Source organism: Merops nubicus, unplaced genomic scaffold (assembly GCF_000691845.1).
Source record: "Merops nubicus isolate BGI_N331 unplaced genomic scaffold, ASM69184v1 scaffold18037, whole genome shotgun sequence".
NCBI classification, from domain to species: Eukaryota; Metazoa; Chordata; class Aves; order Coraciiformes; family Meropidae; genus Merops; species Merops nubicus.
The window spans coordinates 1-27494 of record NW_008621182.1 but is presented as its reverse complement, the minus strand read 5'-3'; the positions used below and the strand labels follow the sequence as shown (position 1 = coordinate 27494).

Here is a 27494-nt window from a genome sequence, read left to right as displayed (position 1 = left end):
CTGTCTTGTTCTTTGCTGTTGGCTGACGCTATCTGTACTCTCCCTTCTCTTCCCACAGGTGGATGCAGTGCGGGTGTATGTGAACAGCAGCTCTGAGAACCTCCAATATCCTGTCCTGTTTGTAGTTCGCCAGCAGAAAGGAGTGCTGTCATGGCAGGTCCCACTAATTTTTCGAGGCCTGTAAGTCCTGGAATCCCTTCCTGGTAACACTTGTCTGCCAGCTGTAACCATTGTCAGCCTTTCTCAAGTGCTAGATCTTTCTGTTGGGTAGATTGCAGGGCTTGGTTGCAAAGCATGCTTGCTTGCTGTCAGCTGAATGTGGGAAGACCAGGGTTCGGTAGGTAACCTCTTACTTGGCAGCCTGCTCTTACCTCTTAGTATCTCAAATACGTACAGAGAGTACTAGGAGGGTTGGCTGCTTGGCATCTGCCTGTCACTACTTGGTGAATGTCCCACATGGTGGTGTTGGCATTTCCACTGTTGCTGATGATGTGTGCAAGTCAAGCTCTTGAAAGAGCACCCTAACTGCTGTGTGTTGGTGGCTTGGGGGAATAAGGGCTCCTTTCTGTTTCTCACTCCAGGTACACCTAAGCCTGGGAAGTGCTGTTGTTTTGGGTGTATTTTTGTTGTGAAAGTGATGCTGCCGTTTATCTTTGGCAATCTGAGCTAGTTAGGCTGAAAGTACTGAGACTGCAGGCATCTTAGACCATCTGAGATGTGAAGCTTCATCCTGTGAGCAAACTCCTGATGCGAGGCAGCAGATACCCTGCAGTGTCTTGCCTGATGCCAGGAGTGGTTACAGCAGGAGCTGTTCTGGGCTGTCACTGCTCTCTCTGCCTCCAGCGAACGGCAGATGTGCGAGGTCTGCAGATGGCACAGGCAGCCTCTTGGGAAGTGAAGTGCTGGGGATGGCCAGTCCCTTGTGCAGACCACAAGAGGCAACAGAGGTGGAGTTTTATCTCTGAATAAAAGACTGAATGGTATTGGCCTTTCAGATGAGCGTTTCAGTTATGCAAGCAGGGGAAAAAATGTGTCATTCTTAGAACTGCTGAATGATTTTTAACTGCTCTTTCTTTTCTATCCAACTTTTCCTTCCCTCTTTCCACTGGCTGTTGTAGCTATCAGAGGACCTACAACTACCAAGAAGTGAGTCGGACCCTCTGTCCCTCTGAGCCAACACCTGAGACAGACCCCTCTGACCAGATTGTATTTGTGGACGTCGCTTCCATGGCACCATTTAATATTACATATGAGCTGCTAGTCACCAGACTTGAGAACTTCCAACTTGAGTAAGCTGGGATGTGAGAACAAAAATGTATCTTCATATACCTGTTATACTGGGATTTGGGTTATCTGCCTACTCTTCCCTTCTTTTCCTTCCCAGAAAAAGAAGTTTGGTTTTTATTTTGCTTAATCTGAACATATTTTGTGTGAATTCCAGCTCTGAAAGTTTTGGACTTCAACATGCTGACTTGTCTTTTCTAGGACCAACAAAGCCTTTAACTTCACTGCCAGCCCTTCCCAGCCCCAGGTAAGGAGGAGTCCTGTGTGGCATGACTTTTGTGTCTTACCACATCCAAATGGTTGATGATGAGATTCTTTGTTAGAGATAGCAAAAACCTTATAGGACTAGGTTGTTTCCCTCTTAGGATGCAGGGAAACTTCCTTGCTGTTGAATTTTCTGTGGATATGGTGAAGAGGTAGCAGTGCCTCAGCCCTTCCAGGAGCACATTTGGGTCCTCTTGCAAAGCAGATAGGTGAACTAAAAACCACGACCAGAGAAAATGAATGGTATCTGCAGTTCAGGAAGTCCCAGAAAGGTACTGAAATCCAGAGGCTGCTGGTCTGCTCCACTTCATGGGAAGTGAGATGGTGTGCACCAGTGTCTTATTCAAGGCAGCACTGGTTCAGTTGCCTAGGTGTTGCTTGCCAAGATGCAGTCTGTACTGAAGAAAAATAAATACATGAATTGAGCTGTAAAGGTGCAGCAGAACCCAGACTGCTGATCCTTGCTCCGGGCTGCAAGTCAAGCTGTGAGGTGATAAATGAAATGCCTGATAACTCTGGTTATTAGTTCAGAAGAGAGTGGACATGTACAGCACATCCAGCTGAACAGCCTTATTTAGAGCCCTGCAGATATTACCTGTCCTCTCTTGAGTGAAAACCCTGTTGGCAGTAACTATAGTGATACATGAGCTGGTAGAGCTGGGAAAGTATGTAATTTACCAGGCTGTCTGGTGCTCCATTTTCGTTGTTGCTGTCACTGTTAGTAACACCACATAATTCTAGATTTCCTATTACCAGGCATCCCAACTAATCTTTTTTGATGTCAAATGTCTTAAGATGGTTTGCAGATACATGCAGTATTTCATAGTCTAGAAGCATAGGGAATGATGGTGGGTCTTTATAAACCTTCATTACTTTAAGATCTTATAATTTTAATGTAGAGTGTTTAGGACCTCGTGTGGAATTAACTTTGTGACTTTGATCAGTTTTTTGTCACAATTAATAATATGAGGTTGGCATCTTTTCATTGGGATTGTTTAGTCTGGAGAAGAGGAGGCTGAGGGGAGACCTTCCTCCTCTCTACAGCTACTTGAAAGGAGGTTGTAGTGAAGTGGGGGTTGGTCTCTTCTCCCAGGTTACTAGCAATAGAATGAGAGGAAATGGACTCAAGTTGTGCCAGGGGAGGTTTAGATTGGATACTAGGAAGAATTTCTTTACTGGAAGAGTGTTGAGGCATTGGAACAGGCTGCCCAGGGAGTCAAAATCCCTGGAGGCATTAAAAAAAGTGTTGATGTGGCACTTGGGGACATGGTTTAATGGTCACGGTAGTGTTGAGGGATGGTCGGACTTGATGATCTTGGAGGCCTTTTCCAACCTTAGTGATTCTAGGAATTATAGACCAGATGTAAAGAGTAAAAGATGAGTGCTTCTTAATTGGTATAATGCTGAGATTTTTGTAAATCAAAGTATTAAGTAGTCTGCAGGAGGAAAGGTTAAAAAGGCAATTCAAAATCTAGATGGGTGTTGGAATAGCCCTAAGACTGGAAAAAGACAAAAACAACAGCTGAGGGAGTTGAGGGAGTTATTGTCTGGCACCCAGCTCATGCCTGAGGGCAGAGGAAGAAATTAGATATGCTTGTGTAGGTCAAGAGTGTTGTCTGGATGTGTTCATACCACTCGCAGTCTGTGCAGCAGAGAACTGTACATCTCAATGCCCCTTAGGTTAATTCTGTCCTTTGGTAAAAGCATGACTTAAAAAAATAGTATAGAAAGGCCCTCATGGAAGACTTCTTCCAGGACCTAAAGCTTTCCAAGTGTAGTGCACCTGGGAGACCAAGGAGCTCAGGCTGCCAGTGTCCTTGTTTGGTAGAGATAAAATGTACTCTGACAAAGAAACCAGCTTGGTGAGTTTTCAGTTTGTAAGGACTTGGGGTTGGAGCCAGCGCTGCCTCAGGAGTGAAGGGACCTTGCTAGGAGGGGGTGATGGGAATAAATGCTTTAGCAGAAAAACCTGGGCAAACCTGTAAAAAGCCTGAGTGATTCCTTGCTTATCCCTGCCCTTCCAGCTGGGGCCTCTACTTCTTGAGAATGGGTTGGGGGAAGGGAAATAAAACCCAGCTGCTTCTTGCTCAGCATTACGGTTTATGTGATGTAAAGGGAGCTTGCCAGCTGGGAGTGTCTCATGTTACAGTTTTGGGGTAGAGTGGCAGCAGAGATTGTCAGGTGACCATAAGGAAGGGAAGAAGGTGGCTGGTGATGGTCCTCAGCCTTGTGTCCCCTCTGAGGTGGGGTGAGGTGCCTATTAGCCCCTTGCCAGTAGCTGTGACTGTGAGCCTGAGATCTTAGGGTCTGGGCTCCAAGTGGGACAGTGGGAGCTCTTGCAACAAGCCTGCTGAGACAGGCACAGAAGCTCTACTTCTCCAGCAGCTGGCTGGTGTAGTACATCATAATTTTACTGGAAAAATAGGCAAATAATGATGTTGCCTGGGACATCTTTTGCCCGAAGAGGAAATGTAGGAATATTGGCAGATGTTAGTCTGTCCTGATTTATTTTCAGAGCTGTAGCTGAATTATTTTCAAAGCTGAAGTGAGAACCCCCATTATCCTTTGCACTCAAAACCTAAATACTGCAACTAATATCAGACATTTATTTACAAAACTCTTGACAAAGATTCAACCCTTTGATCTAATACTTTTCACAGTATGTCTTTGACATAACACATCTGAGATGAAACTCCATATCTTCTGTATGTAAAATACAGCCAGGAGTATGGAAGCATCTGGATATTGTTTATAGCAACATAAAATGGAGTAAGGTATAACATCAAGTCACTTTAGCTTGATCAGGTGGAAAAAAAAAGCTTAAGGGGAACAAGCTATGTCTTTCATGTTGAAGATATCTGTGTCTAATGGCATGCTGTGCAAGGAGGAGAGTTGTCTATGTATTTAATCTCTTCTTCTGTAGTGTAAGGTCCTAATATTTAAAATTTGATTTTTTGTGAAGCCATCCACATGCAACCCCAAAGCCCAGCTTGGGCTGTGGAGGCACCTTAGGGAGGCTCTGAAGCTACTTGGCAGGGGTGATTTCTGTACCATAACTCTCAGCACTCTGCTTTCTCCTCAGTATTTTCTGTACAAATTTCCTCAGGATGTTGATTCAGTCATCATTAAAGTGGTGTCTGATGCGGTCTACCCATGCTCGGTTGTCTCCGTCCAGGATATCGTGGTAAGTCTGAGCAGAGAAGGGTAAGGAGCTGCCTGCTGAAGCTCTGCATCCTGCCGGGAGGGGTCTATGCCTCAACAGAGAAGCCCTAGGAAGGGCTTCACCATAGTGTGGTGGTGAAGGGAGCCCTGAAAGAGGAATGGAAATAGTGTGGGAAGGAGGCAGAGACAGAGATGCCAAGTTCAAACAGCTCATACAGAAATTTTTGTTGCCAGTAGCTGAACATGCTGTTCCTCTCCAGCATGTCCATAGGGCATTTGTTCCCTCGTGAAGTTTAATACCCTGCTGCCCTGTGACATGGGTATGTCTTTCCAGGGAATGGTGTCGGATGGGATTCTGGTGGCTGATGGAGGGAACAGTGCCATTCCCCAGACTCTCCCCTGGCTCAAGGCAGCATGGGGAGCTTCTGACTTCCAGACATGAAGTCTCCTTTCCAATTTGATTTCCTCTCTATGCAATTATTTACCGCCTTTCCTGGGAAGGGGGGAACAGCTGTTCCCTGCCATGGAGGTTGGCAGCTGGGAAATAGCCATATATTTATCCTCCTTTCCCACCTCCCTGGATGATGCAGGGACCTGCAGTGCGGGAGCACCAAGATGGTGACAGAGGTGTGAGATACCTTGGCTGCTGGCTCTGAAGCCCTGGCCATTGCCTTTAATGCTTGGGGTGAGGAGAGAAATGGATAACACCAACTCCTGCCCACACCCCTGTGTTTGAATGGTAGAAGGGCAGGAGGGAGAACTGTGACAGGTGATTCTCAACCTATCACGTAGTAAGAGTAGTGGGAAGGTACAATGAGGGCAAGCTCTTGGCATACAGTACAGACTGCAAAGCGTGTGTCACAACTAGTGTGCAGCTGAGTGTATGCACTGCCCTGTGGGAGTGGTGGAGTGGTCAACATGGCTGAATCTTCTTCTGAGATTAAACTGCAGCCCTGTTGTGAGAATGCTGAGATTAGGCCCCAACTGGTGTCTTCAGAGCAATTTTTGTAACTTCTGTATGGGTCCTGGGTTTGTTCTTTGTCACCCCTGGCAGGGCCTTTTCCTGCTGTTCTGCACAGTCTGTTCTCCTGATGGCTTCCTGCAAAATTAGTTTGGGTTTTGTCCCTGGCTTAACTCTTGGTTATGTTTTAGTGCCCTGTGTATGACCTGGACCATAATGTGGAGTTCAATGGTGTTTACCAGTCTATGACCAAGCAGGCAGCCATAACGGTGCAGGTGAGATGCTGGTTTTTGTCCCAGTGCTGCTGTTTGTTTGTGGGTTGTGTTTTTTTTAAGTGGCTTATCCTATGCATTACTTGTTTTCTTGATAAAAGTAGAAGTGATGTTACCTTTACTAGAAAACCTTGCTTAGGTAGGTCTGTCATGTCTTAGGTTCTGAGGCTGTAGATCAGAGTGGCTGCAGCCAGGTGTCTTCTTTTTGAACCTTGGCTCTTCTGCCACTGAGTGGTGGTACCAGGGCCTTTATGAGAAGCAAAGCTTAGGTAGATGGTTTGCCCAAGTTAAAGTAAAAACATAAATGCATTAGTATTAGTTTCTTTGTACTAGGGCACTGCAAACTGGTGAACTCAGCTTATTGTCAGCAAGGATGAGAGGAGCATCCCCAGAAGCTAGGTTCTGTCCAGAACAGGCAGGTCCCTGTAAAGGTGATGCCTGTGTAGCAACTAAAACCTGATCCCAGGCCTTTTGGAGCACTGCCTCTGCTTTGCACTGGAGGGAGAGGCTCCTTCATGTCCCATGGATTCTGTCTTCTTCCATCCTCCTGTGTGCAGAGAAAAGACTTCCCGGGTGAGCAGTTCTTTGTTGTGTTCGTCATCAAGCCTGAGGATTATGCCTGTGGAGGTTCTGTGCCTTCCTCCATTCATGGTGAGTTGTGCTGGGAGGTGGTGGGTTCGGTTGCTGCATTGGGCTGATGTAGCAGCAAGAGTCCTTGGGGAACCTTCCTGTGGGATGATGCAGGATGGTCACATGGCTCTGCCTTATCCAAATAGCTGTGAGGAAGAGTGAAGTACAAATTTGTCAGGTAGGTTAGGTGTCTTGATCAATACAGGAGGTGGCTGGCTAGTACGGTGCCTGGCTTGCTGGGGTTGTGTGCTCTTCAGAGGAGTCACTGAAGTCTTGGGAGTTACTGAGGCAAAGCTGCTTACAGCTTTTTGGCTGTCTTGGTTTTGTCCTGCTGTGTCATCCCCTGTCCCCTCTGTGTTATCCTCCTGCCTGTATGGAGGCCCAGATGGCTGTTTCTGCAGAAAGCATCTTCTTCCATTGCTATCTTGGAATTTGACAGCCCTGGGCCTGGGGGAACAGGAGAAGTTAGTAATCTGAGGAGGCTAATTTTACAAGAGACTTGTTCTAGCACCTTTCCCAATCAGGAAACAGTGTCCACTTCCTGGGCAGTGGCTAAAGCAAAGCCTCCACCATTCATGTGGTGGCTGTAACTGGAGTGGGGACGTTCCTATCCTCAGAGCTGTATGACTGTCTCTGTAGGAGAAGCAATACTGCAACCAACAGATATGCTGGGCTCTCCCAACAGTCCCTCACCCTTTCAACCTTTTTCCCCCCCTCCCCCATTTCCCCCCTTAAAAAGAGTTATCTTCTGGGTGTCCTCCTCATATCTTAGCACATTTAGGGTGTGCTAAGCCCTACTGAAACACATGGCATCCTGCACAGAAGAGTTTTGCCAGCAGAGTTTTAGGCAAAAGCAAAAATGGTGTCCCAGTATCTGCAGTGGTAGAAACTGTCCTTTGGGGACTACATGAGTAGGAGACAAGCTGCCTTTGGGATTCAGGCATCCAGACTTGAGCAATGTGTGGAAGGCTCAAGCAGGGATTTCTAGTCTGGAAAACAGGCTGTGGATAGGGAGAGGCAGGGAAAAGTGGAAAAGACTCTATATAAGTCTGAGGAATATTTAGAACACAACTGTACACAGATTACAGTGAAAATCCAGACCCTGGTGATTTTGCAAGTGCAGAGATCTAAGATCGGGGCCAGAGATCACTAAAGTTTGATTGCTTTTATATTTGCTCTACACTTTGCATCTCACAGGGAACGTCAACCGTACCTGGAACCTGCAGCGGACGAAGAACCTTCAAGTGACAATTGTGCCGTCTATTAAAAGTCAGTGTCTTTGGGCAGGGCAATGCAGCTTCACAGGGGGACTTGGCACTTGTGGATAGAAGGGTATGGCTGGACTGGCAGCCCTCTGATGGGATGGTGCAGACAAGCACCAGCAAAAGACTCAAAACCAGTTGGTGCTGTGTAGCACAGGGTGGTCTCATGGGCACACCAGCTAGCACCGGGGGTGGAGAAATGAAGGGAGACGTTGCAACAGGTTTTGGAAATGCCTTTTGAAGAAAGCAAATGGGTTTTGAAATGCTGTTTGGGGCTGGGTGTTGTCACCAGGTGGTGGTGGGAAGAGCAGGGCAGAAATGTTGGCTCTGAGAAGGGGCTGTTCTTGCTCTGTGAGCTAACAGATGTCTTCTCTTTCTTCAGAGTCTGTTTATGTCCAGGCCATGTTCTTCAGCTTCCTGAGTTTCCTCTCCTTTTATCTGGGCTCAGTGGTTGTTGCTTTTGTGCACTACATCAGGTGAGTCAAGGGGTTTTACAAGAACAGCCTTTCTGTTTCTCCTCATCCTCACATGCCTCACTCTGCAGTATATTTTGAGGTAAGTGGAGCAGCCAGAGAAGCTCATGACTACTCTGTAGGCTCCTGCTGACCGTCAGCCAGAAAACCTTTCTTCCTCTACTGTGGGGAACATGACAATGATGAAAACATAAGGCTCTGGCCTCTAGCTTTTGTGGTGCCCCATCACTCAGTTTTCTTACCTGAGGACACTGAGTGGCAGGTGGAAGTTGTGATGGAGCTGGTCTGGGATATGGGGTGCCAGAGCATTGGGGAATCAAGGTACTTCCCAAAGTGCTGGACCAAGTACTGCAATAAGTGGCAGTGGCCTAAATAAGGCCTTGGAGTCTCAAGAGTGCTCCTTTCCTTTCTGACCTACCTCCCTTGCCCCAGACCTTGGTTCCTGGGCTTGTGCTGGGGAGAGTATCTGCATCTGAGGTGAATTTAGGCATGGCTACCATGATGGATTATTCTAGGGTGGAAAAAAAAAAGGGGTGCAAGGGGCAAGCAAAACTCTTCCTAGCTGTGCTATGGTGGAGTTTGTTGGGATCAGTCACTGCTATGACTGCCTGTGTAGGTAGTGACAATGCTTAAGCAAATCCTTTGTCCAAATCATGGAGGCTTGAGAGGATGGAGGCCCCTTCAACACTCTTCCCACCTTGGGCAAAGGTTGGTGTGAGAAGAGCCATATAAAACTTCCATCAAATAGCAGGTTGGTTTTGTGGAAACGTTTGTCAGCCAGCTCCTTGCACCACATGTGACAGTTTTCAGCTGCTTCAGAAGAGAGAATCTTAAAAGTTTGGTGCTCTGGAACAAAACAATTTCAAGATGGGGCCATGGCTTAACTTCAGGACACATGAATGGAACATTTCATTGGAACAATTCAACAAAGTTACTTAAGTGCACGTGTGCTCTTTGTTGCTGTTATTTTTAATTTGTTGTGGCTATATGGTTTGTCCTTGTCCTCCCCTGCGCAGCACCTGCATTGGGAGAGGTGGTATTGGCTTCTTAAACATTGTGCTGATGTGCACCTCTAGCTCCTGCTGCCCTTTCAGAAGATTCTTATATGCTCAGGTCTCCTGATTGGGGGAGTTGGGTTTGGGAAGGTGGTCTGAGAGTCTCTCCCAACATGCTGAGCAGTATAGGATGGGATGGCCATGTAACGGATAGTCCTGCCTCTGATGGATATGTTCAGAGTTAAAAAAAAACAAAACAAAACAAAAAAACAAACCTCTGTTGCTCTGGAAATCAAAAAAGGTGGACAGAAAGCAGTCTACCATGTCTAGTACAAACCATATTTCTAGTTTGTTGTTTGCTTTTTTGTTTCTTTTGTAATTTATTTTTGTTAGGTTTGTGTTTTAGAGCTTGAACTGTATTTAACTACTGGTGTCCTAGATAATCCTGCCATGGTTGGCAGGTGATGGGTGATGTTGACTATCTCATGAATGCTACCTGTTCTTTTTCAGGGTTCGGAGGAAGGCTTTAGCTGGGAGGTTGAGTCCTGAGGATGGTAAGGTCTCTTTTTTTGTTGTGTGACAGCTTTATGTGAACAACACGGGTCTTGGGCAATCAAGGGCCAGGCTGTCGGTCAAGTAAATTCTATCCCTTCAAGCCTTCTTCCCTGTACATGCACATGGTGAAAGATGCTAAAGCTTCCTCTCTACCCTCACAAGAGAGAACATTTGAAGGAGGCTACTCTGAACCTGGTCCTAACCCCTACCCTGAAGAGATGGTTCTTAGAGGGGTGGAGGAAGGGCAAGCCTTGACTAGACCTGGCTACAGTCTCATGTTCCTGGTGCCAGGTCTGTTCATTTCTAAGTATGGCACTTTGAGTTTGTCAGCTCTTATTCCTCTTATTATTCTTCTACCTGGTTTAAGCATGGGGTCTCTAATTTTTTAATTAAATTTAAATTTAAATTAGTTTTTAGCCAGGAATTGCAGACAACCAAGTGAATGAATGACTAGCATGGTTAGGTAGTGATGTTTGTGTTATTTACTTTGGTATTGGATTCAGTTTACTTTACGCTGCACCCACATTTCAACATACTGCAGATTTCTGTGTTGTAAAAACATAGCTGCATCTAAGAGACTACCAGTGAAAGATGGGTATTTTTGTCATCTGGATGGGGCAGAGGGGCACTGGGAGTTTCTGCTTTCTGGAGAAGTGTGGGAGGCTGGCAGTTTCATTTTGTTTAAATATTTAGTGCCTGCAAAGTAGTTCAGAGTATTGGTCTGAAGATAAAGGCATCGTCATTTGTACCCCTCTCCTGGAGAAGGGGAGTACATGCTGTTTTGGCAGCATTGGATGGTTCTTGGTGTGTTCCTTTAAATCTCCAGCTTCTTCAGCCTCTCTGGTCTGCTACATACCACCAGATAAGCATAGCAGTAGAATGGAGCTAGCTTAAAGGATCAGCAGTGGAACCTCACTCTGACCTGGCATTACTTGGGTTAATATTTCTGCTGAGGACCAGGGGACATTTGGACTCAGTGGCTTCTTCAGCCACTGAGATCTACATATGGTCCCTGCATACAGAATGTGTATGAAAGGTTTTCTTCATGACCAAATGAGCAGGGTACTGTAAAAATGTCCTTAAAAATATTCTAATTTTACGTTACTGGGATGAATCCAGCTGTGAGACAACAGCAGGTCTTATGGCACTGGAGAAATGGGAAGGGCCTGTGTGTATGTGAACTTGGGGAAGCTGAAGGCACCTGACCAAAGCCCTGGAAGAGCTCCAGGGTGGTGACAAGTGATCACTGTCTAAGACAAGGAGGTGCATTCTCAACCAGGTAGGACCAGAACCCTCAGGGAGTGCTGCTGGTGCTGCAGCAGAGGGTTCATGTGCTGAAGGCGGTTTAGAAGCTGTTTTTCCAAGCTGCCCTGGCAAGAAGTTAAATTCTGGTGAAGAGCTGCAGGGTACAGATGCTTTGCTTAGCACAGACCTGGAGGGCAGAGAACTGAGTTTTCTGGGCAAGGAGGAGTGCAGAACAGCATCGCCATGACAGTACAGAGGAGTGCAGTCACTTCACAGTTTACATGTTTCCTCCCAGAGACATCTGCTCCTTCTGTGAGCTTGCACTCTATGCCACCTTCACATCCATGGCACTGCATGTCACAGCCACATCCTTTCCTCTGGGGAGGAACCATGTCCTACCCATGTACTGTTTCTTTCTCTGTTGTGGCTCTTCAGGGTGTGTGTCTCATTGATGCCTATAAAATGGTAATTAGCATTTTCCCTGTCCTCCAGATCATCCAGGGCATGCTGGTTTTATCTGTTTGTGGGTTTTGTGGTTAGGTTTTTTTTCCCTTCCCACCCACTGGAATTTCTTTTCCTCCAAAGTACCTCTGGGTCCTGCCTTCTCCATCACTCCCTTTTCTTTTCCCCTTCACTAATAAGGGAGTATGGATGAAGGTGTGGAGCAACCTCTCTGCTCTTTGAATATCCTGCAACTTCATGTGCTTCTTTACTCCGGTCACCCATTTTACACCCTGCTTCTGTGGTTAGCTTTTTTTTTTTTTAATCCTGTCACACCTCCCATTCCACATCATCACTCTCTGGTGGAGGCAGTAGCTGGAGGAACCACACCTAGTGTGGTACATTTACTTTGCTGACTCACTCGCACACTGGGAAGCAGGACTTAAATTAGTGGGTGAGCTGGGTCCAAAGTGGCTGTTAGAGACAGGGCAGAGCACCTCTTGTCCCTGGCGTCCCTGCTTTGTCCAGATTTAAATCTTCTCTTGGTTACTTGGGAGGGAAGGTTGACAGGTCACTTGAGAGCATAAAGTGTGGTGTGAAGTAAGGAGGGAGCACCCCTGTGGGACAGGACTGAGAGGAGTAGAAATAGTCTGTGCCTTAGTGCCACGAACATGAGGAAATGCTTCTTTCACCCTCTTCTCAGCAACCTGGATTTCCAGATTACTTTAAAGCCATAGGAAAAACTTCCAGGAGAAGGAGTGTTGCACAGTGGGTGATGAGTAGAAGGTGGGTCTTGCTCCTGCAGCAGCCTACAACAACATTCTGCTAATCCTGGATTGGGGCTGAACGGGTGTCATGGTGGGGGGCCGCAGTGTGCCAGGGCCTTCCCTCTAGTACTCAGTCCATACCATGTTGAACACTTCAGATGTTCTTCTGAGCTGTTTGTGACAAGAGACAGGATCGGAGGAAATGGCCTCAAGTTGTGCCAAGGAAGGTTTAGGCTGGATGTTCGGGAAAACTTCTTCACTGAAAAGGTTGTTAAGCCCTGGAACAGGCTGCCCAGGGAAGTGGTGGAGTCACCATCCCTGGATGTGTTTAGAAGTCATGTAGATGTGGTGCTCAGGGACATGGTTTAGCAGTGGACTTGGTAACGTTAGGTAATGGTTGGACTTGATGAACTTAAAGGTCTTTTCCAACCTAAGCAGTTCTATGATTCTGTGTCTTCCATCACTTTTCTACTGACTGGCCACATGATGTTGTTGCAAGAGTGCTTTGTAAGCAGCTGGACCTGTCTTGCTGTTTGGCACCACTGGAAGACATGGTCCTGCTCCTGCTGCTCTTGCTTCTGTTTTGAGGAGATGGGTATTTGATCCCTCAATGAGAGAATTTGACTACTTGGATTTCCTGCCGTGTTTGTCTGCTGCCAGTTCAGCAGCAGAGTCCTGCCACAGAGGGAAGAAGAGGGAATGTGGAGGCAGGAGGGGAAGGTCCCAGTTGCCACCTGACATGGAGCACACTTTGCTTTCTCCTTGATTGTTTAAAAATGTAGCAGCTGTCCTGTTGAAGGCTACCTAGGACTCTTCCAGGGATAACTCAAGGTAGCAATATTTCAATAGATCAGTACATGAGGGGATGGAGAATTAGAAATTGAGAAGGGTGCTCTGAATATCGTGAGACTTGCTCCAGAATTTGCCCAATCTCACAGTCCCATGATGTGATCCCTGCAGGGACCTCTCTGGAGGGAGACTGGTGCTTTTGTGAGTCAAACTGGCCACCTGTATGGGGAAGCTGAATGGAGTGGGTTTGCTTCATGTTTCAAAGCAAGGGTTTCCCTTTCACACAGTGTGCTCTAGAAGGAGCCTGCCATCTGTTTGGAGAAAAGCTGCTTTTCCCAAGCCCCTCCAGCACTTTAAGCTGTTTGTATTCACCTCAGATGTGTTTTGAAGCACTGACATACAACTAACTGTCCCTTCTGGGTCTATTTCTACTGCAGGATCTGGGATTATGACATCTTCACACCCCATCACAGCCAGCACGCCTGAGGGAAGCAGCTATGGTGCTATTGGTACAGTATCTTCCAGAACTGGGGGCACAGGGAAAGTTCTGCCTGGGGCAGGGCAAGACACTTTAAGGTGCTTTAAAGCCAGGAGGGAATAAAGCTGTGAATTGTCTTAGGAGCAGCTTGCAACTAATTGAAAAAAATAAAAAAAATATTGCTACTTGGGAGGTTCAGGTTGCACTTCAGGGCAAAACTTCTACATCTGAAAGGTGGCAAACCTCTGGAAGAGGTGCCCAGAGAGACACTGTCATTTGAAATGTTAGTCTCAGCTAGACAAAACCAGTCACCTGACAAGCATTGGTGACAGTGCTGCTTCAGGCAGGAGGTTGACTAGAGGCTGACAGAGGTCCCTCCAACCAGGCTTCTAGGAGTCTGCCTTTAGACCAAAGCATACCTTTTGTGCTGAAGGGTTGTGTGCTGCAAGACAAGACAAAACCAGAGATTCTCGTGGTTCAGAGGTTTCATTAGGGGAGAAAGTGTCATGCTGTCAACAGGGGACTCATGTCCTGGCAGCAGGGGAGGAAAAAAAAAAACCCTCCCAAGTGTCCTGCTCTCTGATATGGTGGGAAATGTCTTCCTTTGCCAGGGTATTTCTTAGTCTCCTTACAACAGTTTCCCCGTCCTGTAAAGGGTTTGATATTGAATAGTTCAGTGCTGTGAACTTTTGGACATAATCCTTGAATTTGACAACTTGACAACCATGTTTGCAGGGTGAGGTGATGCAGGTCCAGGGCAGTGTGAGGCAGCTGCTCAGATGAGAGAGTACCTCTCTAATTTCTGGTCCTTGCTCAGGATGTGTTTGCTCACTGTGATGCAAAAACAACACTGATACTCCCAATGTCACCCAGCTCTTGGACTGTGAATGTGTGTTGTTTCTGAACTCCTGACAGAGAAACGCAGAACTGGTATTTCGTGAGGTTTGGGAAAAATTTGGGAGGACTTAAGTCCTGAAATAGAGTTGAGGGCTTTAGCACTACCCAACTTTCCTTCTCCAATTCCCAAGGAAATGCTTAAAAAGCATTTGGGATACGAGGAAAAAACTTGTATTCTTTTCATGCCAGTATGGACAACGAGGGCTGGCTTGGCCAGCATGTGGGAAGTGCAGGCAGGTGAGTGGTACTATGGATGCAATGGGAGCAGAGCTGATGCTCTGCCTGCTTTGAAGACTCAACTTTTTTCCTTTTTTGTCGTTTGTTCTACAAAATTATCAGAAAAGCTTATCTGTAAAACTTACATAAAATCTGGAGATTAACTAGGTCAGCCTGTTTCTGACCCCTGAATAGTCTGCTGCTTTCACTAGGGCTTTCTGGCTTGTCTCAGACTTCCAGATTTCAGAGCCCAGCCTAGTAAAGAGTAGAAAATGTTAGAGATTAAATGTAAGAGAATAAAAGAAGAGGAAAAGCCAAAACGCTGCAGAAGGGGGAAGTGCTCTTAGCTTGTAACCTGAGACTTTTGGGAAGGTTTGTGATTATGGAAAAACTTGTTCCCTGAAATGGCCATATTGATTTCCTTCTCCCAGCAGAATGCAACTGGTATCTGGGGCAGCTTTCTTCTTGCTGTCTATAGTGGGGATTTAGCCTTTACCTTGTTTCCTTCTCCCTGCTCTGCTCCAGATGAGTCAAGCTCCAGTGGTGGACGTCAGCTGTCCTCCCCTGGCCGTGGGCCAGCAGCTGGTTCTGACACAGACAGCTCTGTGGAGGAGGAGAGCGACTTCGATACCATGCCGGAAATCGAGAGCGATAAGAACGTCATCCGCACTAAGGTTCGGCGGGGCCGGGGCTGTGGGGCTGGGCCATGGGCACGGCTGGGCCAGGACCTGCACGGGTCACTTGCCAGGAATATAAGTCTCCACTTCACTTTTAGGTGAATTTAATAAAGCCAAATGTGCTTCTTGGTGTTCTTCTCAGAGTCTAGAAAGTGTTTCTGCTGTGCTAGTGTGCTGCTAGAATGAGTGATTTAGTATGGAAAACCAGAATGTATTGAGGACTGTTGAGAAAGCAGAAAGAAGTGTCCCAGAAAGTCTGAAGAAGTGCAACAGCATAGGGAGAAAATAATATGCAGTAGTAGGCAATTACCTGGTACGAGTAGTGTGACTACAGTGGATATACAGAAAGGCTTTCAGATAGCTCTCAGACTGCCTCCTCTTGTCACCCTGCACTGCTCTGTGTGATTAAAGATATTTCTGGAGGTCGGAGAGTTTTGCAGAATTATTTCCCATAGGATGAATCCCAAGGGACACAACAAACTCCCTGTGTAAAAACAGTCTAAATAGCACCAAGCTGCATGTTGTCCAAATACGTTGAGATCTACTGGCTTCTGTAGTCTTCATTAGTTCTTTTCTGTTTTATTATTCCCCATTTCCCAACCCACTACTGTTTTAGGTGTTCCTCTATCTGTCAGACTTGTCCAGGAAGGACCGAAGGATTGTCAGCAAAAAATACAAAATCTATTTCTGGTAAGGAGAAGACAAACTGGTAAGGCACAAGCTCTAGACCCCGTCCCTGGTTGTGGAGTCTTGTCTACGTGCCCTTCTGAGCTATGCTTCTAAACCCCAGTGTGTCCTTTGAGCCATCCTGTTACACATTCTGACCCTGTTCCTACCAGTGACTGCAGATGCCACATACCTCAAATGTGGATATTTGTGGGCCAGTGCACACGTGAACCTGACAGTGGATTCTGGTTTGCATAATTGGTTTGAAGTGTGGTAACAACTGGTGTGCTGGAACATACTGGGGAAAGAGGGAAATTGGCACTCCAACACAAGAATTTGTGGTGCACATCCTGGCTTTTCTTGTGCCCTTAGCATTTGCCTTCTGTTTGCCTTAGCGCGTTTCCTCTTCTATTTCAGGAGATCATAACCAGAGATAGAAAGCTCCAGCTGGGAGAGCAGGCTCTGAACCCTTAGGCACTGAGGTGTACATGCTCCTCCTAAAGCACTGTGGGGCTCTGTTCTGGGTGTGCACCACTTATTTTGGTGTGTGTAACTGCTGCTCCTGTCTCCTCTCTGCAGGAACATCATCACCATTGCAGTGTTTTACGCCCTGCCAGTCATCCAGCTCGTCATCACCTACCAGACGGTGCGTTGGGCTCTGTGCCTGCCCCTGGTGCTTGGGTCCTCTTGCCTTTAAACTTGCACTGCGGGTGCATGGTGTAAGGATGACAGTTGCAGTGAAACGGGTATCACTCAGATTTCCTGCCCTCTGTCTGAGGGGCATTTTACCTTGGCACCATGTGTTGTGTTGCTGCTGGCTTGGCTCACTGAGCTTGCAGTTCTGCTATTTTGGCTTGGAAATAAGGAGTGCAGCTGTTTTCCTGCTCATCTGATGTCTCATTTGGGACCTGTTTCATTTTAGAGGCAGGAGGCATCTACTGTTATCTCTAAAATACAACTGAAAGCAAGTAGAGTTTGCTGTGATACGAGTGATTTCTCCTCCCTTCTCCCACCCTTGCTATCCTGCTGTTACTTGGTGGGTTTGAGAGCACACAGTGTGTTTCCTCTGAAGACTGTTGTCAGGTTTGTGGCCTGTGGCAACACCTTGTCTCCTCCTAAAAGCTTTGCTTGCTGATGTCAGTACTGCCATGTGCCAGTGCTAGAGCTAGGCTGCGTCCTGGTACACCTTGTGTACATGCAGTGTTTGTGCAAAGCAAACCCCCAGAACAAGGAGGATTTGCTGGTCTCTGATCTCCCACCTCCACGCTGTCCAGGTCGTGAACGTGACGGGCAATCAGGACATCTGCTACTACAACTTCCTGTGCGCTCACCCCCTTGGGGTGCTGAGGTGGGTGGGTGACCCTGTGGTCACTGCATTATTGTCTTGTGCCTCCTGAGTGTCCGTGCTGTGCCCAGGTCAGGATTTTATCCTTGCCAGGCTCACCGTAACTGTGTTAATAGGACCACTGAGAGCTCAGGACTCTGAGCATTGTGTTTTGCTTGGGAGCAGCTTTCTGTTGCAGTCAGACCCATGCACCTAGGAACATATGGCACCTGGGTTCCCCAGCAAACCAACAGCAGAGCAATGAGGTGCTGCTGTGCTCTTTTGGACACTTCCACTTGTATCCAAGGAGCAGCAGCCCTGCAAAGTTGTTCAGATCGGTCATTTCAGTGTAGCATTTTTCTGAACAAATGTGGGAGTGCAAAGAAAGCCCAGAGTTGGGAATCTTGCAGAGGAAGTCTTAAATCTACTAGGGCAGATGAACTACCCAGCTTAAAATTGTCATCCAGGGTGATGGCAGATGTCTGGCAGCTGCTGAGGGTGGAGGATGGTGTGGGGGGAGCAAAATGGATTTGGCTTATTGTGGCCCAGGGTTCAGCTTCCTGCTGCTGTGTTGCCTTTGTCTTAAACCTCCTTTTTCCCTGCAGTGCCTTCAACAACGTCCTCAGCAATGTGGGCCACATGCTGCTGGGCTTTCTCTTCCTCCTCATTGTGTTGCGCAGGGACATTCTCCACCGTCGGGCCATGGAGATGAAAGATGTCTATACTCTGGTAGGAAGCATGGTTGCATGGAGCTGAGGGAGGAAAGACAAGGAGAACTTGAAAACCAGAGTGGGTTTCCATTTGCCTGCCTTGATGGAAAATTGAGTCTTTCTCTCTTTTCCTACTCTGAAAAAGGGTCTGGGTGGGACGCTTATGTTCTTGCACACCCAAGTACTTTGCTGCTTCCAGTATGTCCATACTGCCATAGTGACCCAGCCTGGGCTTGTGAAGACGAGTAGAGGAAGGACCCTCATGGCTGTGGCTTGTCCTCCAGTGCTCACTGTGGAGTAACTGGGACGGTAGGAGTGCCCCAGGATGCTCTCGTTTTTAGCGAGATTTGATTTGTCTTATACAGTCAAGAGCTCCTTCCTGCCTTTCTTGTTAGCAAGAGGGAATAGAGCTGCTTGTGATAAGTCAGAGGAGTTTGGCTGTCTCTAGCTCTGAAACAGAGCTGCTGTAGTCAGAGCTTCTTCAGTCTCTTCAATATCTTCTGGGAGAGGATGGAGAAATCTGCAGCCCTGTGGACAGTGGTACTGGTGGTTTCTGGAGTCAAACAGTTGTTTTCACTGGCCTGGTAGTAAGTAAATGTCTCACCAGATGTAAGGGTCTGCTGCTTATGGTTTTCAGAAGAGATAGCCAGATTGTAATGGAGACATCTTCTCACTTGGGCTGATGGGCTCTGCTCCTCAGGTGCTTTTAACCCCCTGCTGACTACAAGAGGAAGGCTGCTATTCTGGGTCCCCAGTGCTTTCTCAGTTTTGGGCAGGATGTAGCATGGCACAAGGTACAGGACACAGATTTTTAGTCGTAAGATGTGAGTACCAAGACAATGAGGTCTTCAGACCAGAAGTTTCTTTGTGATTAGCTTGGTTTGCTGCCTGGCTATGCAGTGTGGCTAAAGGCAGAGCCTATGTGCAGCACTGTCCTGCACTGGTGACTGAGGGACATGCATGGAGGTTAGGAGGGATGAAGTGGTGGAGAGTGGAAGCTCACTTGTCATCAGGACAGTGAGGGTACTTATTATACAGCTTTGCTCTCTTCCAGGACTATGGGATCCCAAAGCATTTTGGTCTCTTCTATGCTATGGGCATCGCTCTGATGATGGAAGGGGTGCTCAGTGCCTGTTACCATGTCTGCCCTAATTACTCCAACTTCCAGTTTGGTAAGCTGAGCTGCTTATCTCCATTTGAACTGGAGGCAGGATTTGCCATGCTGTCTCCTAGTGAGTTGCTGGCATTTCCCATTCCTCTACCCTTGCAAACCTCCCTGGAGTCTGCCTGTCCCAAGGCCCAGTCAGTGAGGAGGCAGTGAGGCTTTGGATGCTGAGGACTGATGCATTTCAGCCCTCTCTCCAGACACTGGGGCTCTGGCAGGGTGCTGCTGGCAAGATCTGCCTTTACTTTTGCAGCTCAGTGTTTGAAGATAGTAAGTGCACACTGCCTGAGTGGCAGAGTGCTCAAGCCTAGGAAGCCTCTGCCTGCCATTTCAGTGGAAACTTTCCTCTGTGGGCTCCTTCATCTCCCTGGGGAAGAGAAGACTCAGGTGGGATCTTGTCCATGTGCTCAAATACCTGATGAGATGGAATGAAGATGAGTGAGCCAAGCTCATCTCACTGGTTCACAGTCACAGAACAAAAGGCAATGGGCACAAATTAAAACACAGGAAGCTATCTGAATGCAAAGACTTTTTGTTTTAGTTTCCTTTGAGAGTGGTCAAAACCTGAACAGGTTGCCCAAAGAGATTGTGAAGTCTTCTGTGGAGATATTCAAAATGAGTAGACACAGCCCTGAACAGCCCTCTAATAGCTCACCCTGCTTGAGCAGGGGATGGTGGACCAGACCACCTTCAGAGGTCCATTCTAAGCTCAACCATTCTGTGATTCTTGCTGTTCTGTTCTGCACTGTGGTCTCTTATGTTCCAAGCCCCTTTAGTTTCTGTTGCCCCCGGGCACGGCAGATGTGCTGCAAGGTGGCAGAGCAGGGAGAGCTGCACAGCACAGAGCAGCATCAGGGGTCTGTGCCTGCCAGCCTTGGCTTCGGCCTCGCTGCTGCGCTCTCACATGCACTTGGAGCAGCCTTCTCAGCCTGCTGGCAGTACTTTGTTTTCACTGTTTGTGTTGTGCTCCCTCCACAGACACCTCCTTCATGTACATGATTGCAGGACTGTGCATGCTCAAGCTCTACCAGACCCGCCACCCAGACATCAACGCCAGCGCCTACTCTGCCTACGCCTCCTTTGCTGTGGTGATCTCTCTGGCTGTCCTTGGAGTGGTATGGCTCCTTCCTACCTACCTACCTGCTTCTCTGGGAAGGAGGTGGCGTGGCTGGGAACAGGGCTTAAAAGGGCAAATGGCTGGGGCAAGCAGTAGGGTAGGATAAGAATGTGTTAAGCAACTGCTAGCATTTGGATTCCCAGTGCTCTTGGGTTTTCCTCCTCCCTTCCCTTGGGCTTGCATTGAGGGGAAGAGCAGAGCAGTTTTCTCTAGGTGGGCTCCTTTTTGGGCTTTGCCCACCACATGCCTTCCTTCTCAAGAAGAGAAATTAATGCAGCTGGTCTCCTGTGGGGTGCCCTCCCCCCACCAGGGGAGGCTGGTTGAGCTTCAAAGACAAGTGTACTCTACCTAATTGCTTCTGCCTCTTTCTCCCCTTTGGAAAACTGTTGTTGTTGAGCACACCTCCTGCAGTTGGCCTTCCTATCTTTGGAGAGATGCAGGGGCTAGCATAATGACTGGGGCGATCCCAGGCAAGTTTCTGGAGCACCTGCCTAGAGATGACCACTGGAGCAGGAGTCACCAGAGTAGCTCTTGTGCACCAGTAGTCACTCAGGCTGGTACAGGGCTTTGACTGTTTGCTCACCGAATTGCAAGTGCTGAGCTGGGCTTGCCTGGATTCCCAACCTGTGTTTTGCTTTGGAGGTTTATGCATCCCTCCTTTTGAAGAACTTGCTTTCATTCAGCTGTAACCAGGCAAAATCCATTGAATTTTCGCTCTTAAGTAGCAGCTAGATCCCCACAGGCTGTCAGCTCCTCGTTACCACAGATAGTGCAGAATGCCAATTGATTCTGCAGAGGTCTCTGGGTAGGATGCTCTCTGTGGGGTAAAGTATGCAGGAGCAGCTGGTGACCTTGGGAGCATTTCCCTGCAGAGCACTTCTGTCTTTTTTAATTTACTGCAGTGCACTTGTTAAAGTACTGGTTGGTTCCCTGGCTGCCTTTGTAAAAATCCAGCTCCTGTCCAGAGAGCTGCTGCCCAGCTCAGCAGGGAGAGCTTACCTGGCCTGGGAGCCCCTGCATTTCTGTTCCCTGGGCCAGCTGCTGTCCTCTCAAACTGCCATTCTTGTCTGAAGGGGTGTTCAGAAAGAATGGTCTCCTCTCCAGAATGCTGAGCTCCTTGTGCTTCTCTGGACTTCATTTTAGATTTATAGACCTGTTTTCAGGTTGGAAGATTTAAGAGGTGCTCTTCCACATTCAGTGAGGTTATCTAATGCCCCATGGTGATATGGGTCAGGAAAGGATTAACCTCATGATAACAGGCCTCCATTTCCTTTTATTATTTATCTCTCTTCTTTCAGGTGTTTGGGAAGAATGACATGTGGTTTTGGGTCGTTTTCTCAGTGATTCATGTTTTGGCCTCACTGGCTCTAAGCACCCAGATCTACTACATGGGCCGCTTCAAGATTGGTAAGTGCTGCCTTGATCTAGGGTGTGCAGTGCCTCCTGTCCTCACCTGTGTGAGTGGCCCATGCAGTGCATCTGAGTACAGTCCTGTGGCCTGTGCTCATCTTCTGGGTTATCCTGTCCTCTCCTCCATCCATCTGATGCTCTTCCTGACCTCTGAAGTCCTCAGGCTGCTGCTTCCCAGACACATGGGGGCCAGCAGGGCCTGCCTGCTGGGTGGTGGCAGAAGAGCTGGGCTGCAGGGAAGCCTGTCCTTCAGCCACAGCTCTCCCTAGCGCAGTGCTGAGCACAGCACAGGAAACCCCAACATGGGGCGAAGGGGTAGAGGGTCTGGTGGGGAACATGGCTCTTGTGCTCTGCTTACAAACATATTTCTCCTTCCTCTTCTGCTCCTACCTGCCCCAGATGGCCCAGACTCAGGTAACTGTCAGCAGCTGTCATTCCTCTGTGTTGAACTGATTGAGCAGCGTGTGGCGGGGGATGCATGGATGGGGTGGGGCAGGCTGCAGGGGGATAGCTCTGGAGAAGGGAACTCAGTTTGGCAGCAGCATTGTCAGTCCCCTTCCTTGGCAGGAAGGGGTGATACAGCACAGGAGAGCTCTGATCTCAGTGCAGGAGACTTGTCAAGCTCCCTGTTTGTTGCTGAAGAGGGATGTGTCTGTGCATGCATGTCTGTCCACCTGCAGTGCCACTGATGGATCTCCAGTGAAGCTTCTGCAGTGATTTTGAGAGCAGGAGTGCCTTGAGTGTGCTCTGCCCTCTAGGACCCTCTAAGGTCTGCAGGATCCGGTTCTGCTCTCTCCCTGCTCTGGCACCTTGTTCCATGGGAGGTGCTTTTCCCCTTCCTCTGCACACACCTCTTCCAGAAATGTGGTTGCAAAACCAGCCTTTTTATTCATACATACAGGACCTATTTTACTTCTAGGCGGTGCGAGTGTTGAGATTTTAAAAATGTTATTATTTTGTTTTTAACCTGTTGCTCTGGCCAAACGCCATCCACGTCCTGTGGTGGCTGCCCTTCTGCTCAGCACAGACTGCTCCCAAAGGGCAAGAAATCAATCTGTTCACACCCTGACCATCTGTAGGCTGGGTCCTGTCAGCCAGAGGGTGTCCATGTCTTTACCCATAGGCTTTTTGGATCTTACTCTGCTGGCTGTTCTGGCTTTTTATCCTTTTCTTTGACAGACTTGGGGATATTTCGTCGGGCAGCGATGGTGCTGTACACAGACTGTATCCAGCAGTGCAGTCGACCAATGTACATGGTAGGTGATCTCTCATCTCAGCACCTCTCTCAGCAATCCCTCACTTTTTAGGCAATGTGCAGAGGAAGGAGCTGTGGCTATTTGAAAAAGCAATGTTCCCTGCTTCCCTTCTTTTCCCTCCCCCAAAATCTTTAGGTAAGTGTAGACCTCTGCTGGAATGGTTTACCCCTGCCTCCAGGCCCCACCAGATCTCGGGAGTGGTGAATAAAACATCAGAGCAAAGGTTATACAAGCATGATAGGATTTGCCTTTGCTCTTGCTCCCTGGGGGAATCTGTTCAAAGGGACAGGTACAAATCTCTGTGCAGCAGACTCTGTGGGCAAGGCAGCAAATATTGTGGCTCTGTGACTTAAACACCAGTGATTGCTGTTTCTGCAGCACCTCAGGGCAGACACTAAAAGAGTAAGAAATGGTCCCTGCTACCTTGTGTCCCACCAATTACTTTTTTCTTGGCACAGGGTGCTGATTAGGGCTTGAAGCCAAATGAAGTTTTTATCCATGATCATTCTTTTTATTTTTATATCTATAAAAAGAATGTATAACATATAAATAGAGTATAAAAAAATACATATATACATACATATACAAAATTATTCTCCTATCTCTGAATAAGTGTCAGGCCAAGTTTTCCAACCAAACTTGGGGCACTCAGGCATAAAATAAGCCTGGGTTAGGGTTAACCCTAAGCCTGGCCAGCTTGGAATACCTGTGTCATGTAATGAGCTGTAAGTGTAAATGCACGTGCCCCCCAGAGGTAACCCTTCTGCCCACTCTAGTTACTGTGCTGCCCCAGCTAATGCTGAAGTGGATGAAAAAAGCTCTGTGGATTCCTGTGGGATGCTATCCAAAGCTTCCCCTGCTGCCTTTTTCAAGCATATCCTTGCTTTGTGCAATGTTTTTTTTTATGTAAAATGGTGGGAGGGAAGGAATCTATCTAGAAAACCAGTGGAAACAGTCAAAGGATTTGCCAGACATTCTGAGGCTGATCCCTAAGTGCTGGGATTACCCTTTTTTAGATGTTTAGTCTCCTTCTTGCAACACTTTGTTCAAACTTGTGAGGACCAGAGTAGTTTCCATCTGGCAAAAGCTCCTGCAGAGCAAACTTCAGAGCCAGGTGCATGTGTTTGTAGGAACCAGGCTCCAAATCCCCACATAATGATATCCTGAATTTCTGGGGCAGAGGCCTCCTTTTGCATTTCCTTCTGTTTTCATGTGAACATCAGTGTCTTCTCTTCAGGACAGGATGGTGCTGCTCATTGTTGGAAACCTGGTCAACTGGTCCTTGTGAGTAGTGGGGTGTGGGTGTCTTGTGTTACCTGTGCACGTGTGGCCAGCGTGAGTCAGTGCTGACACACAGGTGGCCTGAAGGGAGGAGGAAACAGCAGTGTTGGTGCAGTAATCCTGTGCTGGGGCCCTTCTGACATGTTTTGGCAGAGGGGTTTGGACTGATGAGCACTGGTGGTAGGCAGACCTGTAGTGCAGTGCAGCACCACAGAGCTGGGTGAGGGATCCCTCAGTGTTTCAGCTGGTGCTGTCTCAGGGCTCACATCTGAGCAAACTTCTGTGGAGCTGCCCTGGTACCATGGGGCTGCGTTGTGCTGTGATGTGCTCTCCACAGAGCTGGGAGGTCCCTGGCATGGCCAAGGTGCAGGAGACTTGAGAGATGCTCGTTAGTCACAGAGTCTGCCCCAGAGGTAACTGCATGGATGGAGGGATCAGCTCTTAGATGAGACCTGAAATTATTGCACCCAGCTCTTGCTTAGCCCTAAAGCTGCATCTTGGGGACATGCCTTCTGCTAAAATTACAGATATGCAGCCAACTCTTCCCAAGCCAGATGTTTGGCAGTGGGTTGGAAGCAACCCAGGGCTCTTGCCTGTCCTTTGGGGTCTCCAGTTTCCCTCAGCAGCTGACCATGGCCAAGTTTGCTCTGCTTAGCTTCTCAGCAGGGAGCAGAGGCAAACGGTGCATTTCCTCCAGGGAACTTGGAGGCTGTGGTGGTGTTGCTGTGTCCTGTGGTCTGAGGGGAGCAGCAGGTAGCTGTCGGTTCAGGTATCTACCCTGTGCCCAGTGAACAAGGCTGTCTAATTCCCATTCTCTTTTAGTGCTATTTTTGGGCTGGTGTATCGGCCCAGAGACTTCGCCTCCTACATACTGGGGATCTTTATCTGTAACCTGTTGCTGTATCTGGCTTTCTACATCATCATGAAGGTAACAGCAGGGAGCTGTAGCTGTCCCTGGGGCACCTGTCTCCAAAGGGGGAGGGGTGGGCCTCTTTTCTGGCTGCAGTTTGGCCTTGTGTGGTGCTGCAGAGGGATGTGGAGGGGCCTCTGTGGGGCTCAGGGTGGGACAAGGTGTTTGTGTTGGGGAGGGATGCTTTATAGTCATCTCAGGGGTGGCTGGGCTGTGTCTCCCTAGGGCAGGACACCACACCAGCTGGTCTAGGCTGGAGTCAGCCCTGTGCATGGCTATGGTGTCTGGGAAGAACCTGGGACATGTTGTGAGGCTGTGTCCCTGTCTGCAGCTCCGCAGCTCTGAGAGGCTCCTGCCCATCCCCCTGTTCTGCATCGTGTCCACGGCTGTGGTGTGGGCAGCTGCCCTCTACTTCTTCTTCCAGACCCTCAGCAGCTGGGAGGTAAAGTTGCCCTTTCACTGTCCTTCTGCCCATCTCTTCTCTCATAATCTTTCCTTCCTGCTGTTCATTTTACACAAAAAAACCCCAAAACTCTTCCCCAGAGTCTTGGGCTGCTCGTGGAGAGGTGAAATGGTTTAACTCCTTCAGCAGACTGGGAAGGGAGCATGGGGAACTGTGCTAAGCCAGAAGTGGCCGTATGCATCCAGGTGTGGAGAGTCTGTTTGTAATCCAGATGATCTGGAAGTGCCTGGCGCTCACTAGGGAACAGAGTGGGAGCTGGGGATCTGAATGCAAAAGCTGGATGGAAAACTTCACTGGAGCAGATGGCCAATGGGGAATAACTTACTGGGGGTTATGGGGGTTCTCTGTGGCCTGGGAGACTCTTAGATCCTGACTCCTAACAAGATGCCATGGAGGTGGGGGGCTTGCTGCAGGCTACTATGTTGGAGGCTGTGCAGCTTGTGCTATGTGGGATCTCGGATGTGGAGATCAGAGGGTTCCCCCATAAAGGGGTTGTGGCCCCAGATCCATCTCTAGGTCTCAGTACGACATTGCATTCCTGCACTGCTCTCACCATGTGTCTGGCCACCACAAAGCTTTTTTTCTGGCCCCTACGTGGAGGATTCAGATAGGGTGAACTCCAGAGGGTCCAGTGTGGCCAGCAAGGGCCCTGTGTCAGTGGATATCAGGCCCTGACCCCCTGCCCACTCCCCTAGGAGACTCCAGCAGAGTCCCGGGAGAAGAACCGGCCGTGCATCCTGCTGGGCTTCTTTGATGACCATGATGTCTGGCACTTCCTCTCCGCAGCTGCCTTGTTCTTCTCCTTTCTGGTGAGTCCTGCTGAGCCTCCTGCTCTGCCCTGTACCCTCACCCTCTTTTCTTCCTTCATGTCCCTGTCTATCTGCGTGGAGCTGTGGCTGCCCCAGGGCCCCACAGAAGTGCTCCAACTCCTCTGCTTGGCTCTGCCTCCAGACATCCTTCACAGTGGGATGCTCCTTGTTAGTGGGACTGGGGCTCAGGCCTTATCCTTTGGCTTGTTGCTTCCTGTGCTTCCTGGCCTCAAATTCTTGAGGCTGCTTGTGTGATCAACCCTCTCATGGGTTTATGAGGATCTCACAGGATGGGACTTTGCTTCCTTTGATCCAGGCAATAGGGTTACTGGTATGGAGCTTAGCTCAGTCCTGGGCCTTCCCTCACTTCCACAGTTGATTTCTATGCTACTCTACTTGGTACCTCATTTCAGGCCTGATGGTCTGTGTGGTGGCAAAGGTGGACATGTCCAATGCAGTGGGGTCACGGCACGGTGTCTTGGGGCAGTGGAGTGGGAGACCTTAACCCTAATCCACAATGAGCAAACTGTTTGCATGTGACCAGGCAGCTCATTCACAATATCTGGGCTGTGGTCAAGCAGTCCCCACCCTGCTGCCTCTGGGATGGCTCTTAGAGGCTAGTGGTGAGGGACCAGCTTGCAAGCAGCATCTCCATTGTGGTTGGGGCAGGATTGCCTGCTCAGGTCCCTGCAGCACTGTAGGCAGAGGTACCTGTGTCAGCTGTGCTGCCAGAGTGACTTGCTGGGAGCACAACAGAAACAGAGCTAATCTGGCCCATCTCCATGGGTAGCCGTGTGCATGCTGGAGCTGTGGCTCACGTGGAGCCCCGCTATGATGGGACGCCATCAGGAGCAGAGTCATTCTCCCCGGCCTTGGACTGGCCAGCAAAACCTGAAGCTGCCTTGTGCTTTCCTCCTCAGGTCCTGCTGACCCTGGATGATGACCTGGACACGGTGCTCAGGGACAAGATCCCGGTGTTCTGAGTCCCCGGGGGTGCAGGGGTGTCCCAAGCCGC

General features: G+C 48.5%; 1 protein-coding gene across 1 annotated transcript; it reads left to right on the top strand.

The window, feature by feature from the left end:
* Positions 1-27462, top strand: SIDT1 (SID1 transmembrane family, member 1; the record flags this gene model as incomplete). Its single annotated transcript, XM_008944385.1, has 24 exons — positions 1-180; positions 1119-1289; positions 1486-1531; positions 4631-4732; positions 5863-5946; positions 6501-6594; positions 7771-7842; positions 8218-8311; positions 9814-9857; positions 13538-13609; positions 15217-15365; positions 15985-16058; positions 16614-16680; positions 17309-17382; positions 17964-18087; positions 19123-19240; positions 20212-20348; positions 21649-21757; positions 22940-23016; positions 24254-24300; positions 25120-25225; positions 25539-25649; positions 26366-26479; positions 27400-27462. Coding segments are annotated over 24 exons (2329 nt in total), but the record flags the coding sequence as incomplete, so codon positions are not given.
* Positions 27463-27494: the final 32 nt, after the last annotated feature.